General features: G+C 40.9%; 1 protein-coding gene across 1 annotated transcript in view; it reads left to right on the top strand.

The window, feature by feature from the left end:
- Positions 1 to 21,079, top strand: part of cdc73 (cell division cycle 73, Paf1/RNA polymerase II complex component, homolog (S. cerevisiae)) — a 338,701-nt gene extending 317,622 nt beyond the window's left edge. Inside the window, exons 15-17 of the mRNA XM_080195857.1 lie at positions 4,755 to 4,855; positions 14,494 to 14,635; positions 18,827 to 21,079. Coding sequence (XP_080051983.1) covers positions 4,755 to 4,855; positions 14,494 to 14,635; positions 18,827 to 18,863 — 280 coding nt within the window. The 3' untranslated portion in view covers positions 18,864 to 21,079. The remainder of the gene's footprint in view (positions 1 to 4,754; positions 4,856 to 14,493; positions 14,636 to 18,826) is intronic.
- The last annotated feature ends 3,713 nt before the right edge of the window (positions 21,080 to 24,792 follow it).

Below are 24,792 nucleotides of genomic sequence, written 5' to 3'. Positions count from 1 at the left end.
CTCCCCTGGGGGATTACTGACCTTCATGCCCCGGAAGTGTGAGAAGGTGGGGGTTGGTATCCGTACGCCAAGTACATGTCTGAGTCACATCGGTAAAGTATGAAAATTTCATTGGGGGAGGGCGAGAGAAATTTACTAAAATGGATGTAAATCAGGTGCTCATCCATTCATGATTTGCGGGTTTCGCTGGATCCTGAGCCTCTGACAGCAATCTCCCGCACTGTGTGGGCTCAAGATCCTGCTCCATATTTATGCAAGGGTGAGTTAAAACATATGTGAAATAGCACATGGAAATGCATGCAAATTACAACACAGAAACAGGCAGTTGAGCCCAACCATTCCCTGCTGGCATTTAACCTTCACTCAAGTAAATATTTCTCATTACCTTCCTTGAATTCGACTAGAAAACCCATTTATTGCTCTAGCAGTGGAGAAAAGATCTAGTGTTTTAACAACCTTCCTTCAGAATACTAACCAATGACCCTTTATAAAAGGTAGCACTTCAGGATGCCCATTTGATTTGGATTTTTGTGAACAATTTTTTGTTTAAAACTCAATTATCATGGTGCCTACTAAATAAATGGAAGGTCATAGGCACAATTAATTCCTCATTATCCGCTGTGCCCTGAAAGTGGCCTGTGTTCTCTGCTCAGAGCACTTATTTTCAGAGTTACATTTGCCAGAAGTTTAAAGCATAGAAAACTAATTACTATAGACTGCCAGCCAAAGGCCAGCTGGAAACTGTGTAACTGATCATGAGTCTAAAGTTAATGTTACTTTCCAATGGCTTTCTTGGAATTTTTAATTTGCTAGGGAGGGGGAAGGAGGTTACCATATAGAATCTGATTCACAATATTTCAAGATGGAAGAATTTGCATTCATATAGTGCCTTTCACATCAGTCTTAAGAAAGTGGTAACCCTAAGAAGTAGAAGATTTTTTGTGAATGTCAACGTTCAGCTCTCTGATAAGATGCCAGAACTTTAAAGATCTGTCTGGTGTTGCATCAAGCTACCAGAGGCTCTGAAGGTTAATTCATACTGAATTAGCTGATCTTGTTGTTAAGGGTGATATTGCACCATTGTATTTGGCCTCTGATCTCAGGCTAAAGTGGGCAAAATGAGCCAGTGTTACTATTCCTGCCCTATTGGAATACGCATGGTGGGATTTGTCAAGGTTAGGTACAAAATGAGAGTCCCACACAGTTAATTAACCTGGTGTCACTTGTTGTTCAGATGACCTTCTTCATCTCTATGCAATGCTAAGCACTGCAGGATCATTACCTGAAGAGCCATTCATAAAATTAGATATCATTTTTGGGGTAAAGGAAGAAAAGATAGCACAATTTCCCCATAAAATATTGGACACCCCCATTTCAATGAGATTTTGATCTTCTCATAGGATACTAATTGCCAGTTAAAACCCTATATATTGCTCATTTTCTCTAATTTTGAAACAAAACATAAGCCAAATCACTGCAAATTCTGCACGTTTATTGGTACACTTAAGTCTTGCATGCATTTTAATACTTCATATCTAGTTTCCTTTAATCATGTTATTTATCTCACCCAGCTGTGGCTTTGCTGTTATGGTTTTGCCTCCGTCTGGAGCACGAGGCTACCCTTCATACTGCGCTCCAGGGCATCTAGCCCCAAACACCTAACCTCAAACCCTGTGCAAACTGACATTCAGAATTCACTGAGTAGAAATTAGTTTTAAGTGGTTGCAGCACTTAATAAAAACTTTATGGGTAAGTGATGGGGAGCTGTAAACGGCTCCCCATGGAGGAGAAGAAAACTTGGGAAATTGGCTTTTTCTTGTGAAGGGATGTTTTTCCTATAGGACTTTCCCAATATGTGAGGAACCTTGTTTTATTGTTTGCTGCTTGAATTAAGCAGTATAGCATGGAATAATACTGCAAGTTTAATCTTTTAGAGGAGGGTGATGTAAGAGTCGTCTTTCTTCTTTCCACCATTATTTTCTGAAGTACTACTCCATTCCTTGTTCCCTCCCAGCCCTCAAGGCAGCATGGTGACATAGTAGTTGCATCACAGCACCAGGGGCCTGGGTCCTTTTCCGGTCTTGGGTGACTCTGTGGAGTTTGCACGTTCTCCCTCTGTCTACGAGGGTTTCTTCCAGGTGCTTCAGTTTCCTCCTACAGTTCGAATATGTGTATTGCCCATGAAAATTGCTCCCTAGTGTCCAAAGCTGTGTAGGTTAGGTTGATTAGCTATGGTAAATATGCGGAGTTACAGGGATAAAGCAGAGGGGAGGGCCTGGGTGGGATGCTCTTTCAGAAAACTGGTGCAGACTCAGTGATCCAAATGACTGCCTTCTGCACTGAAGGAATTCTGTGGTTCTATTGTACTGATTCTTGTATCTATTTAGCCTCATATCTCATCTAATCAATTGACTTTGAGAATACTATTGTGCCAAACTCTAGGCACAACTTAACCATTTCCTTCATTTCGTAACATTTCTTTACTGTCGCTCATGCAACCCAGGCCCTCCGTTGCTATCAGTGTGACTACTGCTAACCTCGCTGCAGTTTTTTGTTGTTCAGCTTGGTTCTTGACTAGCAGCCTTGTATTTCCCTAACACTCAATCCAACTTCTTCAACCATCCTACAACACCTGCTGTGCACACAGAAATTTTACAATTATAATGTCATGCAACATGATCCCGTACACAGTGAGAGCGTACCTTTCACTTCAAAACACTTTACCTTAACTTTCTGCTTTGTGACACTCCACTGTCAGGCCTACACCAACATAAATGCAAACTGACTCCAGAACATAACATTCTATGACTTTTCTTCATATCAAGTAGATCTCACAAATTTTATTGAATGCATAGGTTGTGTAAAACCAGTAACTCCAAGTAAGTTAAGCATATGTATGTGTGCATATGTATACAAATATATTTATAAATGTGTCCACATATATTCACAGCCTTCTGTTTCACATTAATTTATTCTAATTCCATTCCCTTTACTCATAATACTAAAATATGAAAACTTCCACAATACAATCTCCCCTTTTCAGTTTATTGAATTAATTTGAATTTCTGTTTCTTTTCAACATTTCCTCTCCGTATTCAATTCTTTATCCTAATAAAAGATTTCCTTTGATTTTCAAAAACATCTACAATAAGCCAACACAATAATAATCTCTATTACAGAATATAATCTTCCCCTCCTTATCAAATAGCACATTGAGAAAATATGGAAGTATGGAATAGAAGCCTAAAGGTAGGACTAATATATCCACAATAACCTTAAAAATCCAATTATTCAATCCGCATAAGTCAGTGGCTCTGATTTTATTGTACAGAATAAAACATATTCTCTGACCCACTTTGAACAGCACTGTGAGAGATCTATTATTAAAATAAATTTGGTATCAAATGTCTAACGATATGAAAGGTAGTTATTTTTTGGATTAAAGTTGTATTTATAAGGGGCGCAGATACAGGAGAATTGAAAACCAAGTCACAGTGATAGAAAAAGAAATTGAGAAGAAACCCCAAAAAGATATTGTTTTAAATTGTCTCTATTAGAATAGAAGTTTTTAAAATATAGCCTTTTCTCACTATTTGAGAGTCATAAATTATTATTTGTTACGTACTTTGTTAAGGGGCTTTGACCTTGTGGATCCAGAACTGGCTTGCCTGCAGAAGGCAGAGAGTGGTTGTGGATGGGACTTTTTCTGCATGGAGTTCGGTCACCAGTGGAGTGCCCCAGGGATCTGTTCTAGGACCCTTGCTGTTTGTCATTTTCATAAATGACCTGGATGAGGAAGTGGAGGGATGGGTTAGTAAGTTCGCCGACGATGGTGTTGTGGATAGTCTGGAGGGATGTCAGAAGTTGCAGCGTGACATAGATAGGATGCAAGACTGGGCGGAGAAGCGGCAGATGGACTTCAAAGCGGATAAATGTGTAGTGGCCCATTTTGGCAGGACCAATGGGATGAAGGAGTATAATATCAAGGAGCCTTAGGAGTGTTGAGGAGCAGAAGGATCTTGGGGTCTGGGTCCATAGGACTCTTAAATCGGCCTCGCAGGTGGAGGATGTGGTCAAGAAGGCGTGTGGTGTACTGGCCTTCATTAATCAAGGGATTGAGTTTAGGTGTCGGGAGGTAATGCTGCAACTTTATAAGACCCTTGTCAGACCCCACTTGGGGTGCTGTGCACAGTTCAGGTCGCCTCACTACAGGAAGGATGTGGAAGCTATTGAGAGGGTGTAGAGGAGATTTACAAGGATGATGCCTGGATTGGGAGGCATGCCTTATGAAGATAGGTTGAGGGAGCTAGGTCTCCTCCCTGGAGAGACGAAGGTTGAGAGGCGACCCGATAGAGGTTTATAAAATGTTGAGAGGAATAGATAGGGTGGATTCTCAGAGGCTATTTCCCAGGGCTGAAATGGTCGCTACGAGAGGACACAGGTTTAAGGTGCTGGGAAGCAAGTGTAGAGGAGATGCTAGGGGTAAGTTTTTCACTCAGAGGGTGGTGAGTGAGTGGAATTGGCTGCCGTCGGTGGTGGTAGAGGCGAGCTCGCTGGGGTCTTTTAAGAGACTTCTGGATGAGTGCATGGGATTTAATGGGATTGGGAGTTACAGGTAATTCTATGGCCTGGTAGGTATGGATATGATTGGCGCAACTTGTGGGCTGAAGGGCCTGTTTGTGCTGTAGTGTTCTATGTTGTACTTACAGCAAAAGAAATTCCATCAACTCTCTCATTTTTCATTTCTCTTTCAGGGATCGTGTTGTGGCAGTTTTTGTACAAGGAGCTGCTTGGCAGTTCAAGGGATGGCCATGGTTATTACCAGATGGATCACCTGTGGATATTTTCGCAAAAAGTAATTTTTCTACTTTTATGTTAGAATAAAAGAAATAGGAGTAGTAGTAAACCATTTTGCCCCTCGAGCCACTTTGTTGTTCAATAAGATCATGTCTGATCTTCTAATTCAACTCAACTGTCCTATCCCCATATCCCTTGATTAGTATCCAAAAATCAATCTATCTCTGTCATGAATATGCTTGATGACTGAGCCTTCAAAGATTCACAGCCATGTGACTGAAGGCATTCCTCCTTATCTCAGGCCAAAATGGCTAACATCTAATCTTGAGACTAAGGCCCCTAGTTTTAGACTCGCCAGCCAGTGGAGACAACACCTCAACATTTACTTTTTCAGTCCTCTCAGAACATTATATTTCAGTTAAACCATCTCTCATTCTCTAAGTTCAGAGAGAATAACCTCTCCTACTCACCTTTAATAGGTCTGCCCATCTTATGAAAATGAATTTTCATTGTACTCCTGCTAAGATGAACACTTCCTTCTGTAAGGAAACCAAAACTGTGCATACTACTCCAAGTGTAATTTCAACAAGGTTCTACATAATTGCAGCAAGCATCCTTTACTCTTATAATTCAACCTGCTTGCAATAAGGAGTAACACACCATTTGTCTTCCTAATTGTTTGCTCCAAAAGTATGCTTATTTGTTGTGATGCATGAATAATGACACTTTAATCCTACTGCATTCCACCATTGTTTTTGATCATTCATGGGATCTGGCATTTATTGCCTATCTCTAATTGCCCTGAGAATGTGGTGGTGAGTTGTCATCTTGAACCACTACAATCCATGTGGTGCAGGTGCACCCAAGTGATGTTATGGAGGGAGTTCAAACATTTTGATCTAGCAACAATGAAGGAATGGTGATATATTTCTAATTCAGGGTGGTGAGTGATTTGGAAGGGAACATCCAGATGGTGGTGGTGTTCCCATGTATCTGCTGCCCTTGTCCAGATAGTAGTGGTTGTGGGTTTAGATGGAGCTGTCAGAGGAGCCTTAGTGAGTTCCTACAGTGCATCTGCTGGCCCTTTGCGTAGGTGGTAGAGGGAGTGAGTGTTTGTGATGGTGTGCCCATCAAGTGAGTTGCTTTGTCCTGGATGGTGTCAAGCTTCATGAGTGTTGTTGCAACCAAACTTATCCATACAAGTGGAAAGCATTCCATCACATTCTTGACTTGTGCCTTGTAGCTGGTGGATAGGCTTTGGGGAATCAGGAGGTGAGTTATTCACCACAGGATTCCTAACCTCTGACCTTCTCTTGTTGTCACATTATTTATGTGGCTGATCAGTGGCAAACCTCAGGATGTTGATTCAGCGATGGTAGTTCCATTACATGGGGAGATGGTTAGAGTGTCTCTAATAGGAGATGGTCATTGCTTGGAACTTTTGAGGCATAAATGTTATTGTTAGCCCAGATCTGTATATTGCCCAGCTCTTGCTGCATTTGGACATGGACTGCTTCAATTTCTGAGGAGTTGCGAATTGTGCTGAACATTGTGCAGTCATCAGTGAAAATCCTCAATTCTGACCTTATGGTTGGAAAAAGGTAATTGATGAAGCAGCAGAAGATGGTTGCATAAGAGCATAAGAACCAGGAGCAGGAGTAGGCCATCTAGCCCTTCGAGCCTGCCCCGCCATTCAACAAGATCATGGCTGATCTGAAGTGGCTCAGTTCCACTTTCCCGCTTTCTCCCCATAACCCTTAATCCCCTTGCCTACCAAAAACCTATCTACCTGCGTCATAAATATATTTAGCGAACTTGGACACTACCCTGAGGAATTCTGCATTGATGTCCTGGAGCTGAGATGATCGACCTCCAACTCCTACAACCATTTTTCTTTGTGTCAGCTTTGACACCAACCAGCAGACCATTTTCCTTTGATTCCCATTGACTCCAGTTTTGCCAGGGCTCCTCGATGACTCACTTTATCAAATGACGATGTCAAGGGCAGTCATTCTCAGGTCACCTCTGCAGTTCAGCTCTCTTGTCCATGTTTGAACCAAGACTGAAATGAGGTCTGGAGCTGGGTGGTCCTGGCAGAATGCACACTGAGCTTCAGTGAGCAAGTTATTGCTAAGCAAATGCCACTTGATAGCACCGTTGATGACCTCTTCTATCACTTTAGTGATTGAGAGTATTCTGATGGGGTGGTAATTAGCCAGATTGGATTTGACCTGCTTTTTTTTGTACGGATATACCTGGTCAATTTTCCACATTGCTGAATAGATGCCAGTGCTGTAACTGTACTGGAACAGCTTGTCTAGGGATCTGGCAAGTTCTGGAGCACAAATCTTCAGTACTATTGCTGGATTGTTTTCAGGACCCATAACCTTAGCAGCATCCATGCTTTCAGCTGTTTGTTGACATCACATGGAATGAATCAAATTGGCTAAAGACTGGCACCTATGATGCTGGTGTCCCTTGGAGGAAGCTGAAATAAATCATCCACTCGGCACTACTGGTGGAAGATTTTTGCAAATGTTTCAGCCTTGTATTTGGTACTGATGGTAAATATGTGGGGGGTTACGGGGAGAGGGCCTGGATAAGATCTGAGAGCCTGTGCCGACTCAGTGAGCTAATTGGCTTCCTTCTGCACTGTAGTGTTTCTGTGGGATTCATCAACAGAGGGTGGCTGTACATGTTAATCAGCAAGAGGTTTCCTTGTTCATGTTTGACCTGATGCCGTGAGACTTCTTAGGGTCAGTCTGGATTTGAAGTTGAGGACTCCAGGGCAACCCCCTCTTGACTAGAATCCATCATCAAAGAAGAAATAGCGGGACACCTAGAAAAGAACGGTTTGATCAAGCAGACGCAGCACGGATTCGTGAAGGGGAAGTCATGTTTAACAAACTTACTGGATTTTTATAAAGATGTTACTAGTGCGGTAGACAGAGGGGAACCAGTGAATATGGTGTTTTTAGATTTCCAGAAGGCGTTCCATAAGGTGCCTCACAAAAGGTTGCTGCAGAAGGTTAGGGTACACGGAGTTGGGGGTAAAGTGTTAGCATGCATTGAGGATTGGTTATCTAACAGGAAGCAGAGAGTTGGAATCAGTGGATGCTTTTCTAGTTGGCAGTTGGTGACTAGTGGAGTGCCGCAGGGATTGATGCTGGGGCCTCAACTGTTTACCATATATGTAGACGATCTGGAGGAGGGCGCTGAGTGTAGGGAACAAAATTTGCTGATGACACGAAGATGAGTGTAAAAGCAAATCATGTGGAAAGTCTGCAGAGAGATCTGGATAGGTTGAGTGAGTGGGCGAGGACCTGGCAAATGGAGTATAACATTGGCAAATGTGAGGTTATCCACTTTGGTAGAAATAATTGTAGGAGGGAATATTATTTAAAGGGTGAAAAGCTGTAGCATGCTACTGTGCAGAGGGACCTGGGGGTCCTTGTGCACAAATCACAAAAACTCAGTCTGCAGGTGTAGCAGGTGATCAAGAAGGTGAATGGAATGTTGGCCTTTATAGCGAGGGGGATAGAATATAAAAGCAGGGAGGTCTTGCTGCAACTGTACAGGGCACTGGTGAGGCCGCAACTGGAGTACTGTGTGCAGTTTTGGTCCCCTTATTTGCGAAAGGATATATTGGCCTTGGAGGTAATACAGAGAAGGTTCACCAGGCTGATACCGTAGATGAGGGGCTTAGCTTATGAGGAGAGATTAAGAAGACTGGGCCTGTACTCGTTGGAGTTTAGAAGGCTGAGGGGGGATCTTATAGAGACTTACAAGATAATGAAGGGGCTAGATAAGGTAGAGGTAGAGAGATTCTTTCCACTTAGAAAGGAAAACAGAACTAGAGGGCACAGCCTCAAAATAAGGTTGGGGGGGGGAGTGCAGTTTAGAATGGAGTTGAGGAACTTCTACTGGAATTCTCTGCCCATTGAAGTGGTGGAGGCTACCTCGCTGAATATATTTAAGTCTCGGGTAGATAAATTTCTGACAGACAAGGGAATTAAGGGTTATGGGGAGAAAGCGGGAAAGTGGAACTGGTCCACTTCAGATCAGCCATGATCTTATTGAATGGTGAGGCAGGCTAGATGGCCCACTCCTGCTCCTATTTCTTATGACTACATACTACTGTGCCACCACCTTTGCTGGGCCTGAGCTGCCAGTGGGATAGTTCACAACTCAGGGATGTTGATGATGGTGTCTGGGACATTGTAAGCTGATTTTGACAGTATGGCTATTGTTGCTTATGTAGTCTATGAAACAGATACCAATTTTGACACAAGTAACCTCCATCTCAAAAGTGTTAGTAAGGAGACTTTGCAGGGTCAACAGGACTGAGTTTACCTGTGTTTCCAGTGCACAGGTTGATGTTGAGTAATTTCTTCTGGTTTCATGCCTTTTAAACTTTCTATCAGTCTGATACAACTGCGTTGCTTATTAGACCATTTCAGAAACCACTTAAGAGTCACGTATAGGTGAGACCAGGTCAGAACAACAGATTTGCCTCCCTAAAGGACACAAGGGAACCTGATGAATTCCTAATGAAAATCAACAATTGTTTCTTGATCATTGTTAAAATTTTAATTGCAAATTTTTTTTATTGAATTCAAATTCCCCCATTTGCTTGTGATCTCATAGCATTACCTTGGGTCTCTGGATTATTAGTCCAATAACAATACCAAATAACTGCCTCCCCAACTTGTCTCTCACTGTTTTTTCAAAAAAAACTTTTTATTCTTCCTACCATAGCGGCTATTTTCACATATAACTGGATTATCTTCCATCCATTATCTTGTTGCAAACCGCTTGGAGGATATGGTGGCAGAGTGTTAATGTAACTGGACCAGTAATCCGGAGTTCCAAACTAATGCTCTGGGGACGTTTGAATCCTACCATGACAGCTAATGGAATTTAGGTTCAATTGATAATCTGGAATATAAAGCTTGTGTCAGTAACGGTAACCTTGACAGGGTGACACAGTGGTTAGCACTGCTGCCTCTCAGCGCCAGGGTCCCGGGTTTGATTCCAGCTTGGTTGACTGTGTGGAGTTTGCACATTCTCCCTGTGTCTGCATAAGTTTTCTACAGATACTTCAGTTTCCTCCCACAGTGCAAAGACGTACAAGTTAGATTGATTGGCCATGCTAAATTGCCCCTTACTAACAGGGGAACTAGCAGAGTAAATTCATGAGATTACAGGGATAGGGCCTGGGTGAGATTGTAGTCAGAACAACAGATTTCTCTCCCTGAAGGACACAAGGGAACCTGATGAATTCGAAGGGTCAAATGGCTTCCTTCTGCACTGTAGACATTCTGTGATTCTAGTTACCATTGATTGTTGTAAATACTCTTTTTTTTTCACTTATATATTTTATAGAAGGAATTTTTAAAAATTCATTTATGGGGTGTGGGTATTGTTGGTTAGACCAGCATTTGCTGCCCATCCTTGGTTGCCCTTGAGAAGGTGGTGATGAGCTGCCTTAAACAGTACAGTCTCTGAGGTGTAGGTACGCCCACAGTGCTGTTAGGGAGGGAGTTCCAGAATTTTGAGCCAGTGACAGTGATGTAATGGCAGTATATTTCCAAGTCAGAATGGTGAGTGACTTGGACGGGAACTTGCAAATGGTGGTGTTCCCTGCTATCTGCTGCGCATGTCCTTCTAGATGGCAGTGGTCATGATTTGGAAGGTGTTGCTGAAGGAGCCTTGTTGTGTTCCTGCAGTATTTCTTGTAGATGGTGCGCACACTGCCATTGTTCGTCGGTGGTGGTGGAATTGGATGCTTGTGAAAAGGGTAGCAATCTAGCAGGCTGCTTTGTCCATGATGTGTCAAGCTTCTTGAGTGTTGTTGGAGTTGCAGTCATCCAGGCAAGTGGAGAGTATTTCATTGCACACCTGATTTATGCCTTGTAGATGATCAACAGGCTTTGCCGAATCAGGAGCTGGTTAACCCACTGCAGGATTCCTAGCCTTTGACCTACTTTGATTGCTACCGTATTTATATAGCTAGTCCAGTTCAGTTTCTAGTCAATGGTACTCTCAAAGAATGTTGATAGCGGAAGATTCAACCGTGATAATGCCATTGAATTTCAAGGGGACATGGTTAGATTCTCTCTTGTTGGAGATGGTCATTGCCTCGCACTTACGTGGCATGAATGTTGCCTGCCACTTGTTAGCCCAAGCCTGGATATTGCCCAGGTCCTGCTGCATTTGGACATGGACTGCTTCAGTACCTGAGGAGCTGCAAATAGTGCTGAACCATTGTGCAGTCATCAGCGAATATCCCTACTTGTAGGGATATTCCATGTAATAAAAGGAAGGTCATCAATGAAGCAGCTGAAGACGGTTAGACCTGAGACACTACACTGAGGAATGCTGCAGTGCTTTTATTGCTTCTTTGCTTGCCACGTTACCATCTCTTTTTGCCTTAAACCATTGCCCTTTTTGTCATTTAATCTCCAGTCTTTTTAGAGCATTTGTTCTAGTCGCCATTCCCAGCCAACGTTTTCACGTCTCTACTTGCTTAAAACCTATTAAATTGTGAATTTGCTTCAGTTCTGACAAATGGCCATAGACTGGATCATTAACTGTGCCATTCTATCTTCATAGATGCAGCCTGACCTCTTTGAATATTTTCAACATTTTCTGTTTTTCCAAATGCATTGTTTCCGATTGCTATGTAGCACAGTGTGTTAATGCAGCAATGTCTAATATGTGACATATGGCCCTGAAGTCTAGCCATCTGGCCCCAAAATCCCAAGCAGCTTAAACCTGTTTGTACTTGTTTTTCTTATTCAGTGCTGTGTCCCATCTAATTTTTTGTGCATGGAAGTGTAGTAAGAACTGTTACTAGTTCAGTTGTCAGTAGTGGTGAACCTTAATCATTGCAGCAAGGAGTATTATTTTAATAACTTCAGATTTTTGAAAATTGTTGGGAGCATGAATTTTGAAAATGAATAACCAACACAGCATCTATGCATCCCACAGAGATAGAACACCCATTTTAGTGAGTAAATTTACTAGCAAAGCCCCTGTACGATTTCTTACTGATCTAAAATTTAACAAAGAATTCTAATATTTCAAAACACGTAACATACAAAATGAATTATTTGAAATGTAATAATGATTGTGGGTTTTTTGAGTATTCTATTGTTCAACTCTCTTTGAAGAGAAAGTACTGTAAATCCCATGTGAATAAGAAGTGCAGCTTTAATGCGTAACGATACAGTTATACTTCAGAACATGTAAGTGTACACACTGCCTTGCGATTCTTGATGTGACTTTTCTAGGTCCAGTATGCAATCAAATTTTAGCAAATTGAAACGTGTATGTTTATTAAAATATGTTCCAAAGCACTTAGTCCAATCTGTTTAGTTACATTACTAAAACACACATGTATAATAGTCATGAAAAGCTGACTATCACATGGGATTCAGTATATTTTGTTCTACAGTTCCCCGTCCAAATAAACTTGACCTAGTCCAAATTTAAGCTTGTGAGAAATCAGTGTTGCTGCAAAATTAGATTTACTGTATATTTGACCTTTGCATAAAATTAGGAATTTTTCATGTAGTGCCTTTAAATTTACTAGATTTTGTGTGCTCAGATTGCTGGGTGAAATATAACATTCAGACTGTAAAAGGATAAGAAGTAGTTCAGAACTTATTCCTGTTGTCAAATGTATTTCTTAAGGGCACTTGCTTGAGCTAATACACAGTTGTACTGAGGTAATAATGATTAGGTAATGTCTTTGGATTCTGTAGCCCCAACTTAAATACATCTTCCTGACGTATTTAATTCTACAGAATGTAAGCCAACCAGCAGCAAAATATTATTAATATCTTTGTGAACATGACCAAAAATTTCAGAAGTGATTAAAATCATAATTGAGTTACAATTAATATCATAGTAGTGATATTTATCATATCACATTGTTGGTCATTTATTTACAGGTCGAAGATCCTTTATCTGAATATCCTTTATCTGGGGCTGATGACACTTTGGATTTCAGATACTGCATATATAGGACTAAGCCTATTTAAATTACAGCAGCCTAAGCCTAGTCTCGCTATTGACTAAAATAAAGAAAATAGCTAGAAACTTAGTGTATCACTGAAAGATAAATGCATGGTACCTATAATAAGTACCCACCCTTGGCGCCATCTGCAATTCTGTTTGAAGGGAAGGGTTCAGCATGTCAACGAAGATCAAGTCGAGTGCAGACAAACAACTTGACTCCCCACATTAAATGTCAGGTGGTGGTAAGTGAGGAACCTGTTGATTTTGGTTATATCTGTTCAGGTTGGTGTCTTCCCACTTTAAATGTTGCTGAAGATCAAAAAAAAATGCAGTTTTTGGATTTAGGGATGAAGGATACTCAACCTGTATAATAAATGTATTGCTTTAAGCAATGACAGAAATGTAATGTTTTATACAAACCTAAACTTTTAGTGCTGATACAGTGGACATCTCCCAAGCCAGATTGTACTACATATTTAATACGAACAGGAATAAGCTTTTCAGTACCTCAGACCTGTTCCATTATTCAGTTGGGTCATGACTGATCTATGCCTCAATTTCATTTATCTTTGCGTCCTTTTAATACCCTTAGCTAACAAAAATCTACCTCCATTTGGAAATGTTCAATGGATGTCACCCCAGCTCTGCTGCCAGCACCTTAATCCATGCTAATTGTGAAATCAGGCATCTGTATGAGTTATTTTCTTACCGGTTTCCTAGATTCATACAGCCGGATTATAGGTTAGATTTGACTACAAGCAGCTGTCAGAAAAGGAGAATCATTTTTTTCTTTTTTTAAAAGAGGCATCAGTTTTTCTATGGCGTTACTTGTCAGGAGGCTGAAGAAATTAAGTATTTGAATTTCAATCAAATGATCATGTAGTACTTGCAAGGAGCTCACATTTGCACTTTCTTGCTCACTCATCACTAGGTAATGGCCTAGTGGTATTATCACTAGACTATTAACCCAGAAACTCAGCTAATGTTCTGGAGTCCAGGGTTCACCACGGCAGATGGTGGAATTTGAATTCCATAAAAAAAATCTGGAATTAAGAATCCACTGATGACCATGAAACTATTGTCAATTGTCAGAAAAACCCATCTGGTTCACTGATGTCCTTGAGGATATGTGACTACAGGACCACAGCAATTGGTTGACTCTCAACTACCCTCTGAGAAAAGATAACAAGAGATAGGCAATAAATGCTGGCCAGCCAGTGATGCCCATGTCTCATGAATAAAGAAGGAAAAATCTTTCACACATTTGCCCTCTCTCACACACGTACGCACACTAAATTTTGCTGGTTTTGAATCGACCACAATGGTAGCTAGATGCTGCAAAAAGAATATGTTCATTTTGGGTATTTCCATAAATTTGTTTTTTTTATATATATAGTTACCATATAGCTATGGTACATTTGTGCAGTACCTAAAGATTCAAATACAATCATTGAATAGCTGGGATCAGATGTTTTGAAATGAGGCTTAAATTGAATGAAAGAGTGATCAGTTTTGTTGTTGAATATATTGTACTGTTATTGCTGCACAATACATTGGGTGATTCTGACATCGTGAAAATTGTTAAGAAAATGAAAGTTTTTTTCTTTAAAATTTGCTTTATACTATTCTGTTACAGCTGCTTTAATGGTTGCATATGCTATTCTCTCCCAGTCAAGGCATTCCATCTCAAGTATGATGAAATGCGTCTGGATCCAAATGTTCAGAAATGGGACGTGACTGTGCTGGAACTGAGCCACCACAAGCGCCATCTTGACAGAGCTGTTTTGCTACGTTTCTGGGAGACTTTGGACAGGTGAGTAGCAAATAAATTATAACTTCAGTATTATCCAAAGATTTATAGGAATTAGCAGTACCACTTGCATTGAGACCTCCAGTAAATATATACCATTTTTATTCTACATATTACATTTTGTATAACACACGCATCATGTTTTTCAGAAATAGAGTTTCATACATAATTTATTTTATCGTGACAGTAGCATTTAATGTGCAGGTGGCCAAACAGAATCTCGGAGGCAACAATGGCTGATTTGTTAGCAATGGTTGCAGGTAGAATATTGACCATGAATTCCCTGTGACAAGAACATGGCAGATGGAATGTAATGTGGAGAGAGTGAAGTTTCCCACTCATTTGGAAGGAATTATAGAAAAGCAGAATATTTTTTAAATGATAAGAGACTGGGAAAAAAGTGTTCAGAGGGGCCTGGGTGACCTTGTGCACAAATCACACAGTCAACACATTGGCACTGCAAATCATTGGGGAGGCATGTGGGCTGTAACTTCCAGGTTCCCCAGTGTCGGATTTGGGGAGTACTTGGGCCTGTGGTGCTCCCACCCCACCGACTAACCACCCCTCCCTCCCTGGTATTCCCCAATCCACCATTGCCCCTTACCCCTGACTGACCCTCCCCCAATCATACCTGACCCAACCCCAGCTGGGATAGGCCTGGCAACCTTGCTGACACAAACCCTTCTGACCCAATCTGATGTCCTGATCCATCTGGACCATCACTCCCAACCCTGATGCGTGCATGAGCACACACACATGCTCCCTCCTTGCTGCTGATGTCTGATTTCCCCCTACCGATGTCCTGGTGTGTTTGCAGTAACCAGTAGTGCGAGTGCAGGCCTGAAGCTCTCCTTAAGTGATGGCAGTGAAGGGGACCTTATGAACTTTCTGCCACTGTTTGGAAGCCATGATGTGGAGATGCCAGCATTGGACTGAGATATACACAATAAGAAGTCTCATCAGTTTAAGAGCATTGTTCCTTCTTCAAGTGCAACCAATGCTACTAAATCAGCCATTGTTACCTATGAGATTCACTTGAAGGATGAGTGACACTCCAAAAACTTGTGCGATCAAATAAACCTATTGGACTTTAACCTGGTGTTGTGAGATGACTTACTGTTTGGAAGGACAGTGAAATCCACACTAATTTCTTTCAGCCCAGGTGAGAGCAAAGGTTCAAAACAAAACTGATGTTATTACAGATCAATTGGTCCCTCAAAGTCTTGGAATCCCAGTGTAACTGTTGTGGTCGAAGCCGCTGTTGAAGCATTGGTAGCTTCCACTCCAAAAGCCACTTTAGAAGTTCTCCTTAGTGTCTTGATGTTGCAGTCATCCCTTGGGCCATCGTGATTTCTGGGATATTCTGCACTTCATCAGAAATGTATTGCAGATACGTTAGTAGTAAACTATCACACTTATCCATTATTTTAACTAAATACAGAGAGAACGTCTCCACTAAATGCATACAAAATCATTGCTCCAAAACACTTGTTCCCTGGAAGATTTAGATCTTCAGGCTACTCAGCCAAGATTCACTGTTTCCATCTCTTGCCCTACCCCCAACATCTTCCTTTGAAGAAATGTGTTTCTCAGTATTCTCACTCTCTCTCTCTCTCTCTCTCTCTCTCTCTCTCTCGCACGTACCCATCTGCTCCTACATCCTCATTTTCACTTGTGCTCAGTGGATCACACTGACCTCCACTGACCCATGAGTCATCCTGCTGAAATCCCTGATGATAGTTACTACTTCTGCCATCTTGCTGAGGAGCAAATTAACTTTTAGCTAATGCTGCAGCAGAACAGATTTTCCATCCTTCAGAGCTGCATTGAACCAATGAAAGGTGTTTTGATGGCCCCAAGGTTTCGACCACAGATCCACTCCATCACTAAGATTCTACTTCCACCCCTGTAACAGCATCTAGCTTTATGCCCTTCCAATTACGACCTGATGCATGGCCCCAATTTTAATTTCACCATTGGCACTCATACCTTCAACTGCTTGCTAAGGCTCTAAGCTCTGAAATTCTCTCACTAATCCAATCCATCTTTTTATCCCTTCTCATCCTTTAAGGTACAACTTAAGGCCCTCCTCAACCAAGTTTTTGTTCATCCGTAATAATATATCCTTTTGCATCATTATTTCAACCTGTTTGATCATGCTCCTATGAGCAGTTTGGGATGCTTTATTATCTTAAAGTTGTTGTTGTGAAGATATCGCGGCAGGTCAGCAGCAGTTTGCTTTGGCAGGTGTTCTAACTGCCCCACGACAGATCTGCCAACAGTGACCAAAATATCCACTTGAAGCATCAGATGAGGCGATGTATCCTTCAGTTAATTTTTCATAAGTGCAGTACTTCCTTAATACTGATGAATCAGCCTAGTGCTTAAGCCTTGAAGTGTGTTTTGAAACTGCATTTTTTTTTTAAATCCTTTTGCTAATGGGCCTTGAAATCCGAGATCAGTCTTAAAAACATTTTATTTGGAGTGTAATCATGTTGTGTGTAATGTTTAAAATAGGATGTGCTGTGACAATTCATTAGCTGCTGATCCATCCACTGACAAAATAACAATGAAATGCAGAAGATTTGCTGGTTGGCTGAATTTTTGGTAGCCGCATGTAGATTCCTCAATACTAAATACATTAGTGACACAGTGCTGTTATCAATTCTATTATTGTGTAGTACTTTGCTGATATCTTGCAAGCATTTTGCCAAATGATAATGCCCCCTTAACTATTTTTTAATCTCACTTGACCTAGATTCTTCCAGTGAAGAAAATTTGATGAAAAATTGTGCAGGGATCTTCTTCTTAGCAATCGATCAAGCTAATTCATTTCCTAACCCCAATCAGCGATTTACGGGTCCCTTATAAATGGCGAAATCATGAAAAATCCTCTTTGCAGAATGTCTTTGACTGCAACATGCCTTTCACATGGCTTCCCAAAGATGTGTTTTCTGAGTATGGGGTGGTGAATGGGGAGGGAGGAGGGTAGTGCAATGGGAGTGAACAAGCTAAGCATACATTTGTTCACAAAGTCAGTGCAAATGTTGAAATGATTGAAAAGAAGAAAACAATAAGGATTCCCAGAGTTCAATTTTCTCTTGGTAGATTGTATTGGAATGAGCTGGGAAATAAAGTGAAGCATAATAACTTAAAATATTCAAGACAGGCTGGTTGAATTTCTGGCTATCAAGAATAGAGGGTAGCATTTTCAGAACTTATATGCCTTGTCTTAAATTCTGTGTTGCATTTATTTTAAATATCTGTTCCATTGAAATTAATGTAGATCAGAAAATTAAGGAAAATCAACCCCACATCTTAACATACATGTCTGAAAGTGTCTGTAGAATGGCTACACAAAGTATTTTTCATATTGAGATCAATTTGAATTCTACATACAAAAAGATTCTTAAACTGTACTTTTAAGATTTTTGCATTTATTGTCTTTATTGTTCTGTCTTTATTATACTGGTTTTAGTTTAGAAACGCAAATTTTATAAGCTGAGCAAAAAAACTGCCTCATTCAGTTTAAAATGTCTAGGAAAGCTTGGCTAAACACCACAGTAGAAAACAACTGCTAACATGTAGACTACAGTTATACAGTTTGGTTCTGATATAAACCTTTTCATTTATTATCTTGGATGGAATGTTTAATAACCAAATAGTTTACTTTTCACTTTTTCACAATTGTTAGATGATGTGCAAGAATACTGAAAAGTTTTTTCATGGCTAACGCTTGTGGATCTGTTGTAATTACAAGCCATGAGCTGAGTCTGTTGTGATAAGGCTGATGTATTCACACACAATGCTTTCCTGCTGCTGTGCTTATCTCCTCAGCTCCATTTCTGGAGGTACAATTCATTGTGCTGCGCAGAAGGTTGTATAACATATTTTGCATGCGTGTCATTGTCCAAATTCAGCCCTTGGTGCCGTACCATAAAACATTCAGCTCGGACTTCAAGGACATGTCAATATGTAGAAAACTGCAATGCGCCATCATTTATATCTAAAGGTTGTGTCTAGTTCTCGAGGGAGAAAGCATGATGTACAAATTGTCAGTATTGGATTCTTTCACTTGATTCACTAGAGTCTCATTTTTTTGCTGTGACTACAAAGATTTTTGCAGCTGTTAATAATAATTTTGTAACTTCAATAATTTTGGTTGTGACTGACTTTTTTTTTTACACACAACAGGTACCTGGTGAAGCACAAATCCCATTTGAGATTCTAAGTTGTCTGAAGCTCTGTGGTTGCTGCCATTCATTTCTGGGAGATTGGAGGAGATCTACAAGAGACACGTATATCTTGGGACTAAACTATTTCATTGGCATGTCTGCGTTTGTCAAGAGCAGTGACAGTATAGTGTGGGTCAACCTGACATGTCTTGTATGCGATACTTGTTGGAAAATTTTTATTGCATTGGGGAATTGATGTCTGCAACAATTAGACATAAACAATTGTGCTTATACTACCAATTTTCCAATGGTAGAATGACTTCTAGTCTGCAAACTCAAATTTGTATTTTATTCTATAGTGAGTGTTTATATTTCATTTTTATTTTTCAGGCAGCACTATTTTTTACTTTTACTCCATCCTTTTTCTTTTCCAACTTTTTATGGACAATTGTTGAGTGTAAGCTGCAAATTGTATATCATCACTGCTCTGGGGTGGGGATTTCTTCAAACAGTTCTCAGGTAGAATAAGTGGTAAAACAGCCATAGATGACATAGGTTGACTAATTTCTTTTTTGGATTTTGTAAAATATTATTACAAAGTTATACATGTATGTGCAGTTGCCTTGAGTTGTGATGAGGCTTGAACAATCACTTAGTTATTGTCAAGAATTTAGGCAATGCGGAGAAAAGAGAAACATCAAAGGTCCATTATTCCTATTATGAAAAAATTAATTGGAAGCCCTGAGCTTTAGAGCATTGACTGAAATAATGGTTTGTAACTTTGAAACCTATCATATGTATTTGGCTTTCTAAGCACGAATTTGAAAAGCTGATGGTGTACTTTCAAATTCTGTATGACAAACTTCTTCAAAGTCCATCTAGTGCCGACATAGAAATGATTAAGAATCCAGTTGTGCTGCTTGCTGACATGAGATAAATATATTACATAAAGTACCATTTTGTTGCTGTTTTCATTACACTTCCATCAGTGTGCTGAAAGAGTTCACATTTATTTCATTCTTCTTTAGGGAAAAAAGAGGGATTTTTTTTTTTGAAGGCTCAATCATCATTCATTCGACCTCAGAAATGCAAGCAGTACCAGTAAAATCTATATAGGGTTGAAGGCAATGAGCATCTTGGAAATTAATGGCGAGGATAGCGCATTCAAAATTTAATATAGCGAAGTTTGGCTCGTTGTGAATACATAGCACACTGATGCAATGTACTTATTTAAATAGTGATCGTAAATAATAATAAAAAAATTGCAAACACAATTGTTGAGCTGAAAAATTACATAACGGAAATAACTAAGTGCTTCAAAGTGTTGCCTACCACAGCTTGGGATAGTGCTAAAATGAACAACTCAGTCTATTTTCAAAATGTGATATTCAATATCTTGAGGTAAAAAAAAACTCAAGCACAGCATCAGATTTATCAAAAATGTCTATTTGAAGCTGTTTATAATGACCCAGGGGCATCAAAATTTACCTCCCTCATGCCACACCTAGAATTACCCTTTGCTGTTGTCTGGTTTGAACTCGAAAGTAGTGTTGAACATTGTACCCTGCGATGTATTATGCTGTGAACAGAGATCCTGCTGTTTAGATGGTTGAAGCCCAGTTGGATAGATGGATTTTTAGTTTTAACTGCTGGGTTGGATAACCTGAAATAAAGTGGCAATGACACTGAAGCGAGAAAGAAAATCACAGCTGAAATAGGATAACAATACTTATTCATTGAGTGCTGTGCTCTAAAACTTAAGAATATCTCTGTGTTGAGTAAGTGTAACAGTATCCAACATCAAATGCCAATCGCGGTAGAGTTTGGAGAACAATGAATAATTGTTAGGTCAGTGATACTTTCTTCTCAGTGAAGCTTGTAGAAATTGAATATTCCACTTCTCTTATCCAATACTGATTGAAAATTAGATGAAAACAAATCCCACCTGCTGAAGTGGTAAGAAAAATCCAGTTCATATCCAAATCGTTCTATTTTCAAAAATAGTCCAAAATGAAATATTGAAGTTGTTCACTTAAATTGAAACTTGATAGTAGCTGTTATGTCGCAAGGTCAAACAAAGCAAATTAAGACAGTTGTTTGACTGTTCATTTCATCATTAAATTACCCACTGTGTTGCCTTCGATGTAGCCACAGTGAATAACCCATTGTCATTTGGGTGAGCAATTGCACAAGCTTCAGGAGAAAACAGATGCCAGAACAGCTTGCATAAAATTGCTGACCGAGAGTGGTGGGGTTGGGTTGGGGTCGGGGGGGGGGGGGGTGGTGGTGTGGGTTTACAGCGATGTTGAGAAGGTCTAGCTATTCTGCACCACCCTGAAGAATAAATAGGTTGCATGCTTCCTGGCGTCACTGGTTGTGAATAATCTTCAATGTCTCACCTGCCTCAATTTGCTAGTTCACTTTATTTGCATAATGAAATTTATATGATACACTGTTAAGTCTAAATTTTGCAATTAAAAACATTGACAATTTCACCACACACTTACTGAAGGTGATTTGACATCAGCATTACTTCCACATTGTAAGATAACAAACTGAAAGTAACATATTACACTTCAAACCGTAAGTCATACAAATTGAAGTTATCTAAAACTTCAGTGCTTTCATCAATATTCATTGTACCATCTAAACCTATGATGTTTATTCAGCAAAAAAAGGGTTGATGTCTGCCTTTTTGTAAAGTGTCTGCCAAAAAAATGAGGTTGTTGTATGCGTGTTCATTATTTAATGTAACTGCTGTAATGGTTTAGTGAAATTAAGCTCTTTGGATCTTATTGCTATTAATGTCAACAATATTAATCTGTTTGCTTTCAACTGTCCCACACAATTCAAGGAATGTGAAGTGATGGGCTGTAACATCAGGCAGTGAGGTGAGCAGCTCCTGCTCGGTGGCACATTGTCTCCTTCTCCCAGTTTTTAAATTTAAGAAATGTATATTTTTTTGCTTTATTTTGTAGTGAGAGATATCCAGCAAAAGGCTCTATTTTCACAAGTAGGGTTTTTTGTACCAAATGTTACATGTGGGAAACAATCTGTAGCTTTCACAGAAATGCATAAAACTGCAATATGTTAATGCTTTTGTGCAAGTTTCTAAAATGCCATCCATTGAAAAAGACTCATCGGTTAGTTTATAGTTAGATCTGGAATAAGTCACATTTGTGCTATTATGGTTTAACATAAATCGAGCCAGAAGCACAAATTAAAAGTGACCAAAAATGGAATAAACTAAACACACACAATGCACCCTTTGGGGAAGGGAGAGATTTTAAAAGAAATTGGTTTTTATTATATGACAAATAAAATGATGTAAAATTTACAATTCATTTGTGTTTTTTCAGTGGTAATGTATTGCTGCTTTTTAGTATTTTTCACCAATATGCGCTTTTTAAAAATGCTTTACCCAATCTCTGGTTTTCCTCCTAATCTGGCTCGGTACTGCCTGAAATGGTACGGCGTTGCACTTGCATATCATGACTAATTGTAAATGTTGCCCTAGCCCAAGTTCGGAGATGCCATTGATTAGTTGCATTGATGGCAGGATATAACTTATAGACATAACAGGAAGAGGAAATGGCATTATTTCAATGACAGTGAACAGTGCAGTATTGGGCCAAGAAAATTGGCTCCATTGTGCTGTTGGAGGTGAACACAGTAAAAAGTCTGACAACACCAGGTTTTAGTCCAGCCGATTTATTTGATAGTAAACGTACAAGCTTTCGGGTTAGTCCCTTCGTCAGGTGAATGGAGAGTTCTGGCCTCAGACAGAGCATATAAAGCACAGACAGTTTACAGATTACTGATTAGAATGCAAATCTTCACACCTAACCTGCTGTTCAAGTCTTGAAGTGGCCGACAGTGTGAGTGGAAGGAGCACTGATCACAGGTTAAAGAGATGTGTATTGTCTCCAGACAGTACAGTGAGTGAGGTTTTGCAAACCCAGGCAAGTGTTGGGGGTTACAGATAGTGCGACATGAACCCAAGATCCTTGTTGAGACCGTCCTCATGTGTGTGGAACTTGGCTATCAGTCTCTGCTCAGCGACTCTGCGCTGTCGTGTGTCGTGAAGGCCGCCTTGGAGAATGCTTACCCGAAGGTCAGAGGCTGAATGCCCGTGACCACTGAAGTGTTCACCAACAGGAAGGGAACAGTCTTGCCTGGTGATTGTCGAGCGATGCTCATTCATCTGTTGACGTAGCGTCTGCATGGTCTCCCCAATGTACCATGCTTCGGGACATCCTTTCTTGCAACGTATCAGGTAGACAATGTTGGCTGAGTTGCAAGAGTGTTTACCGTGTACCTGGTGGATGGTATTCTCACGTGTGATGATGGTATCCGTGTCGATGATCCGGCATGTCTTGCAGAGGTTGCTGTGGCAAGGTTGTGTGGTGTTGTGGTCACTGTTCTCCTGAAGACTGGGTAGTTTGCTGCGAACAATGGTCTGTTTGAGGTTGTGTGGTTGTCTGAAGGCAAGAAGTGGGGGTGTGGGGATGGCCCTGGCGAGATGTTCGTCTTCATCAATGATATGTTGAAGACTCCGGAGAAGATGTCGTAGCTTCTCCGCTCCAGGGAAGTACTGGACGACGAAGGGTACTCTGTCCACTGTGTCCCGTGTTTGTCTTCTGAGGAGATCGGTGGCCGTCCCATCGTATCGGGCAATGGGACTCTGTGTGAGAACCTCTCCGGCTACGTCGAGGGCATCCTGAAACCCGTTGTACAAAGAACCCCTAGCTTTTGTCGCGACACTACGGACTTCCTACAGAATCTCAGCACACATGGAGCAGTTGAACCAGGGACACTCCTCGTCACAATGGATGTCTCGGCGCTCTACACCAACATCCCCCACAACGATGGCATTGCTGCGACTGCCTCAGTACTCAATGCTGACAACTGCCAGTTTCCAGATGCAATTTTACAACTCATCCGCTTTATCCTGGACCACAATGTCTTCACCTTCAACAACCAGTTTTTCATCCAGACACACGGAACAGCCATGGGGACCAAATTTGCACCTCAATATGCCAACATCTTCATGCACAGGTTCGAACAAGACTTCTTCACTGCACAGAATCTTCAACCAATGCTATACACTAGATACATCGATGACATTTTCTTCCTTGGGCCTCATGGTGAACAATCACTGAAACAACTATATGATGATATCAACAAATTCCACCCCACCATCAGACTCACCATGGACTATTCCCCAGAATCAGTTGCATTCTTGGATACATGCATCCCCATTAAGGACGGTCACCTCAGCACCTCACTGTACCGCAAGCCCACAGACAATCTCACAATGCTCCACTTCTCCAGCTTCCACCCTAAACATATTAAAGAAGCCATCCCCTATGGAACAAGCCCTCCGTATACACAGGATTTGCTCAGATGAGGAGGATCGTGACAGACACCTCCAGACGCTGAAAGATGCCCTCTTAAGAACAGGATATGGCGCTCGACTCATAGATCGACAGTTCCGATGTGCCACAGCGAAAAACCGCACCGACCTCCTCAGAAGACAAACACGGGACACAGTGGACAGAGTACCCTTCGTCGTCCAGTACTTCCCTGGAGCGGAGAAGCTACGACATCTTCTCCGGAGTCTTCAACATATCATTGATGAAGACGAACATCTCGCCAGGGCCATCCCCACACCCCCACTTCTTGCCTTCAGACAACCACACAACCTCAAACAGACCATTGTTCGCAGCAAACTACCCAGTCTTCAGGAGAACAGTGACCACAACACCACACAACCTTGCCACAGCAACCTCTGCAAGACATGCCGGATCATCGACACGGATACCATCATCACACGTGAGAATACCATCCACCAGGTACACGGTAAATACTCTTGCAACTCAGCCAACATTGTCTACCTGATACGTTGCAAGAAAGGATGTCCCGAAGCATGGTACATTGGGGAGACCATGCAGACGCTACGACAACGGATGAATGAGCATCGCT

The sequence above is a fragment of the Carcharhinus amblyrhynchos genome, chromosome 9 (assembly GCF_965287045.1).
Source record: "Carcharhinus amblyrhynchos chromosome 9, sCarAmb.v2.hapA, whole genome shotgun sequence".
Lineage (NCBI taxonomy): Eukaryota > Metazoa > Chordata > Chondrichthyes > Carcharhiniformes > Carcharhinidae > Carcharhinus > Carcharhinus amblyrhynchos.
This window is presented reverse-complemented; position numbering and strand designations above follow the sequence as displayed.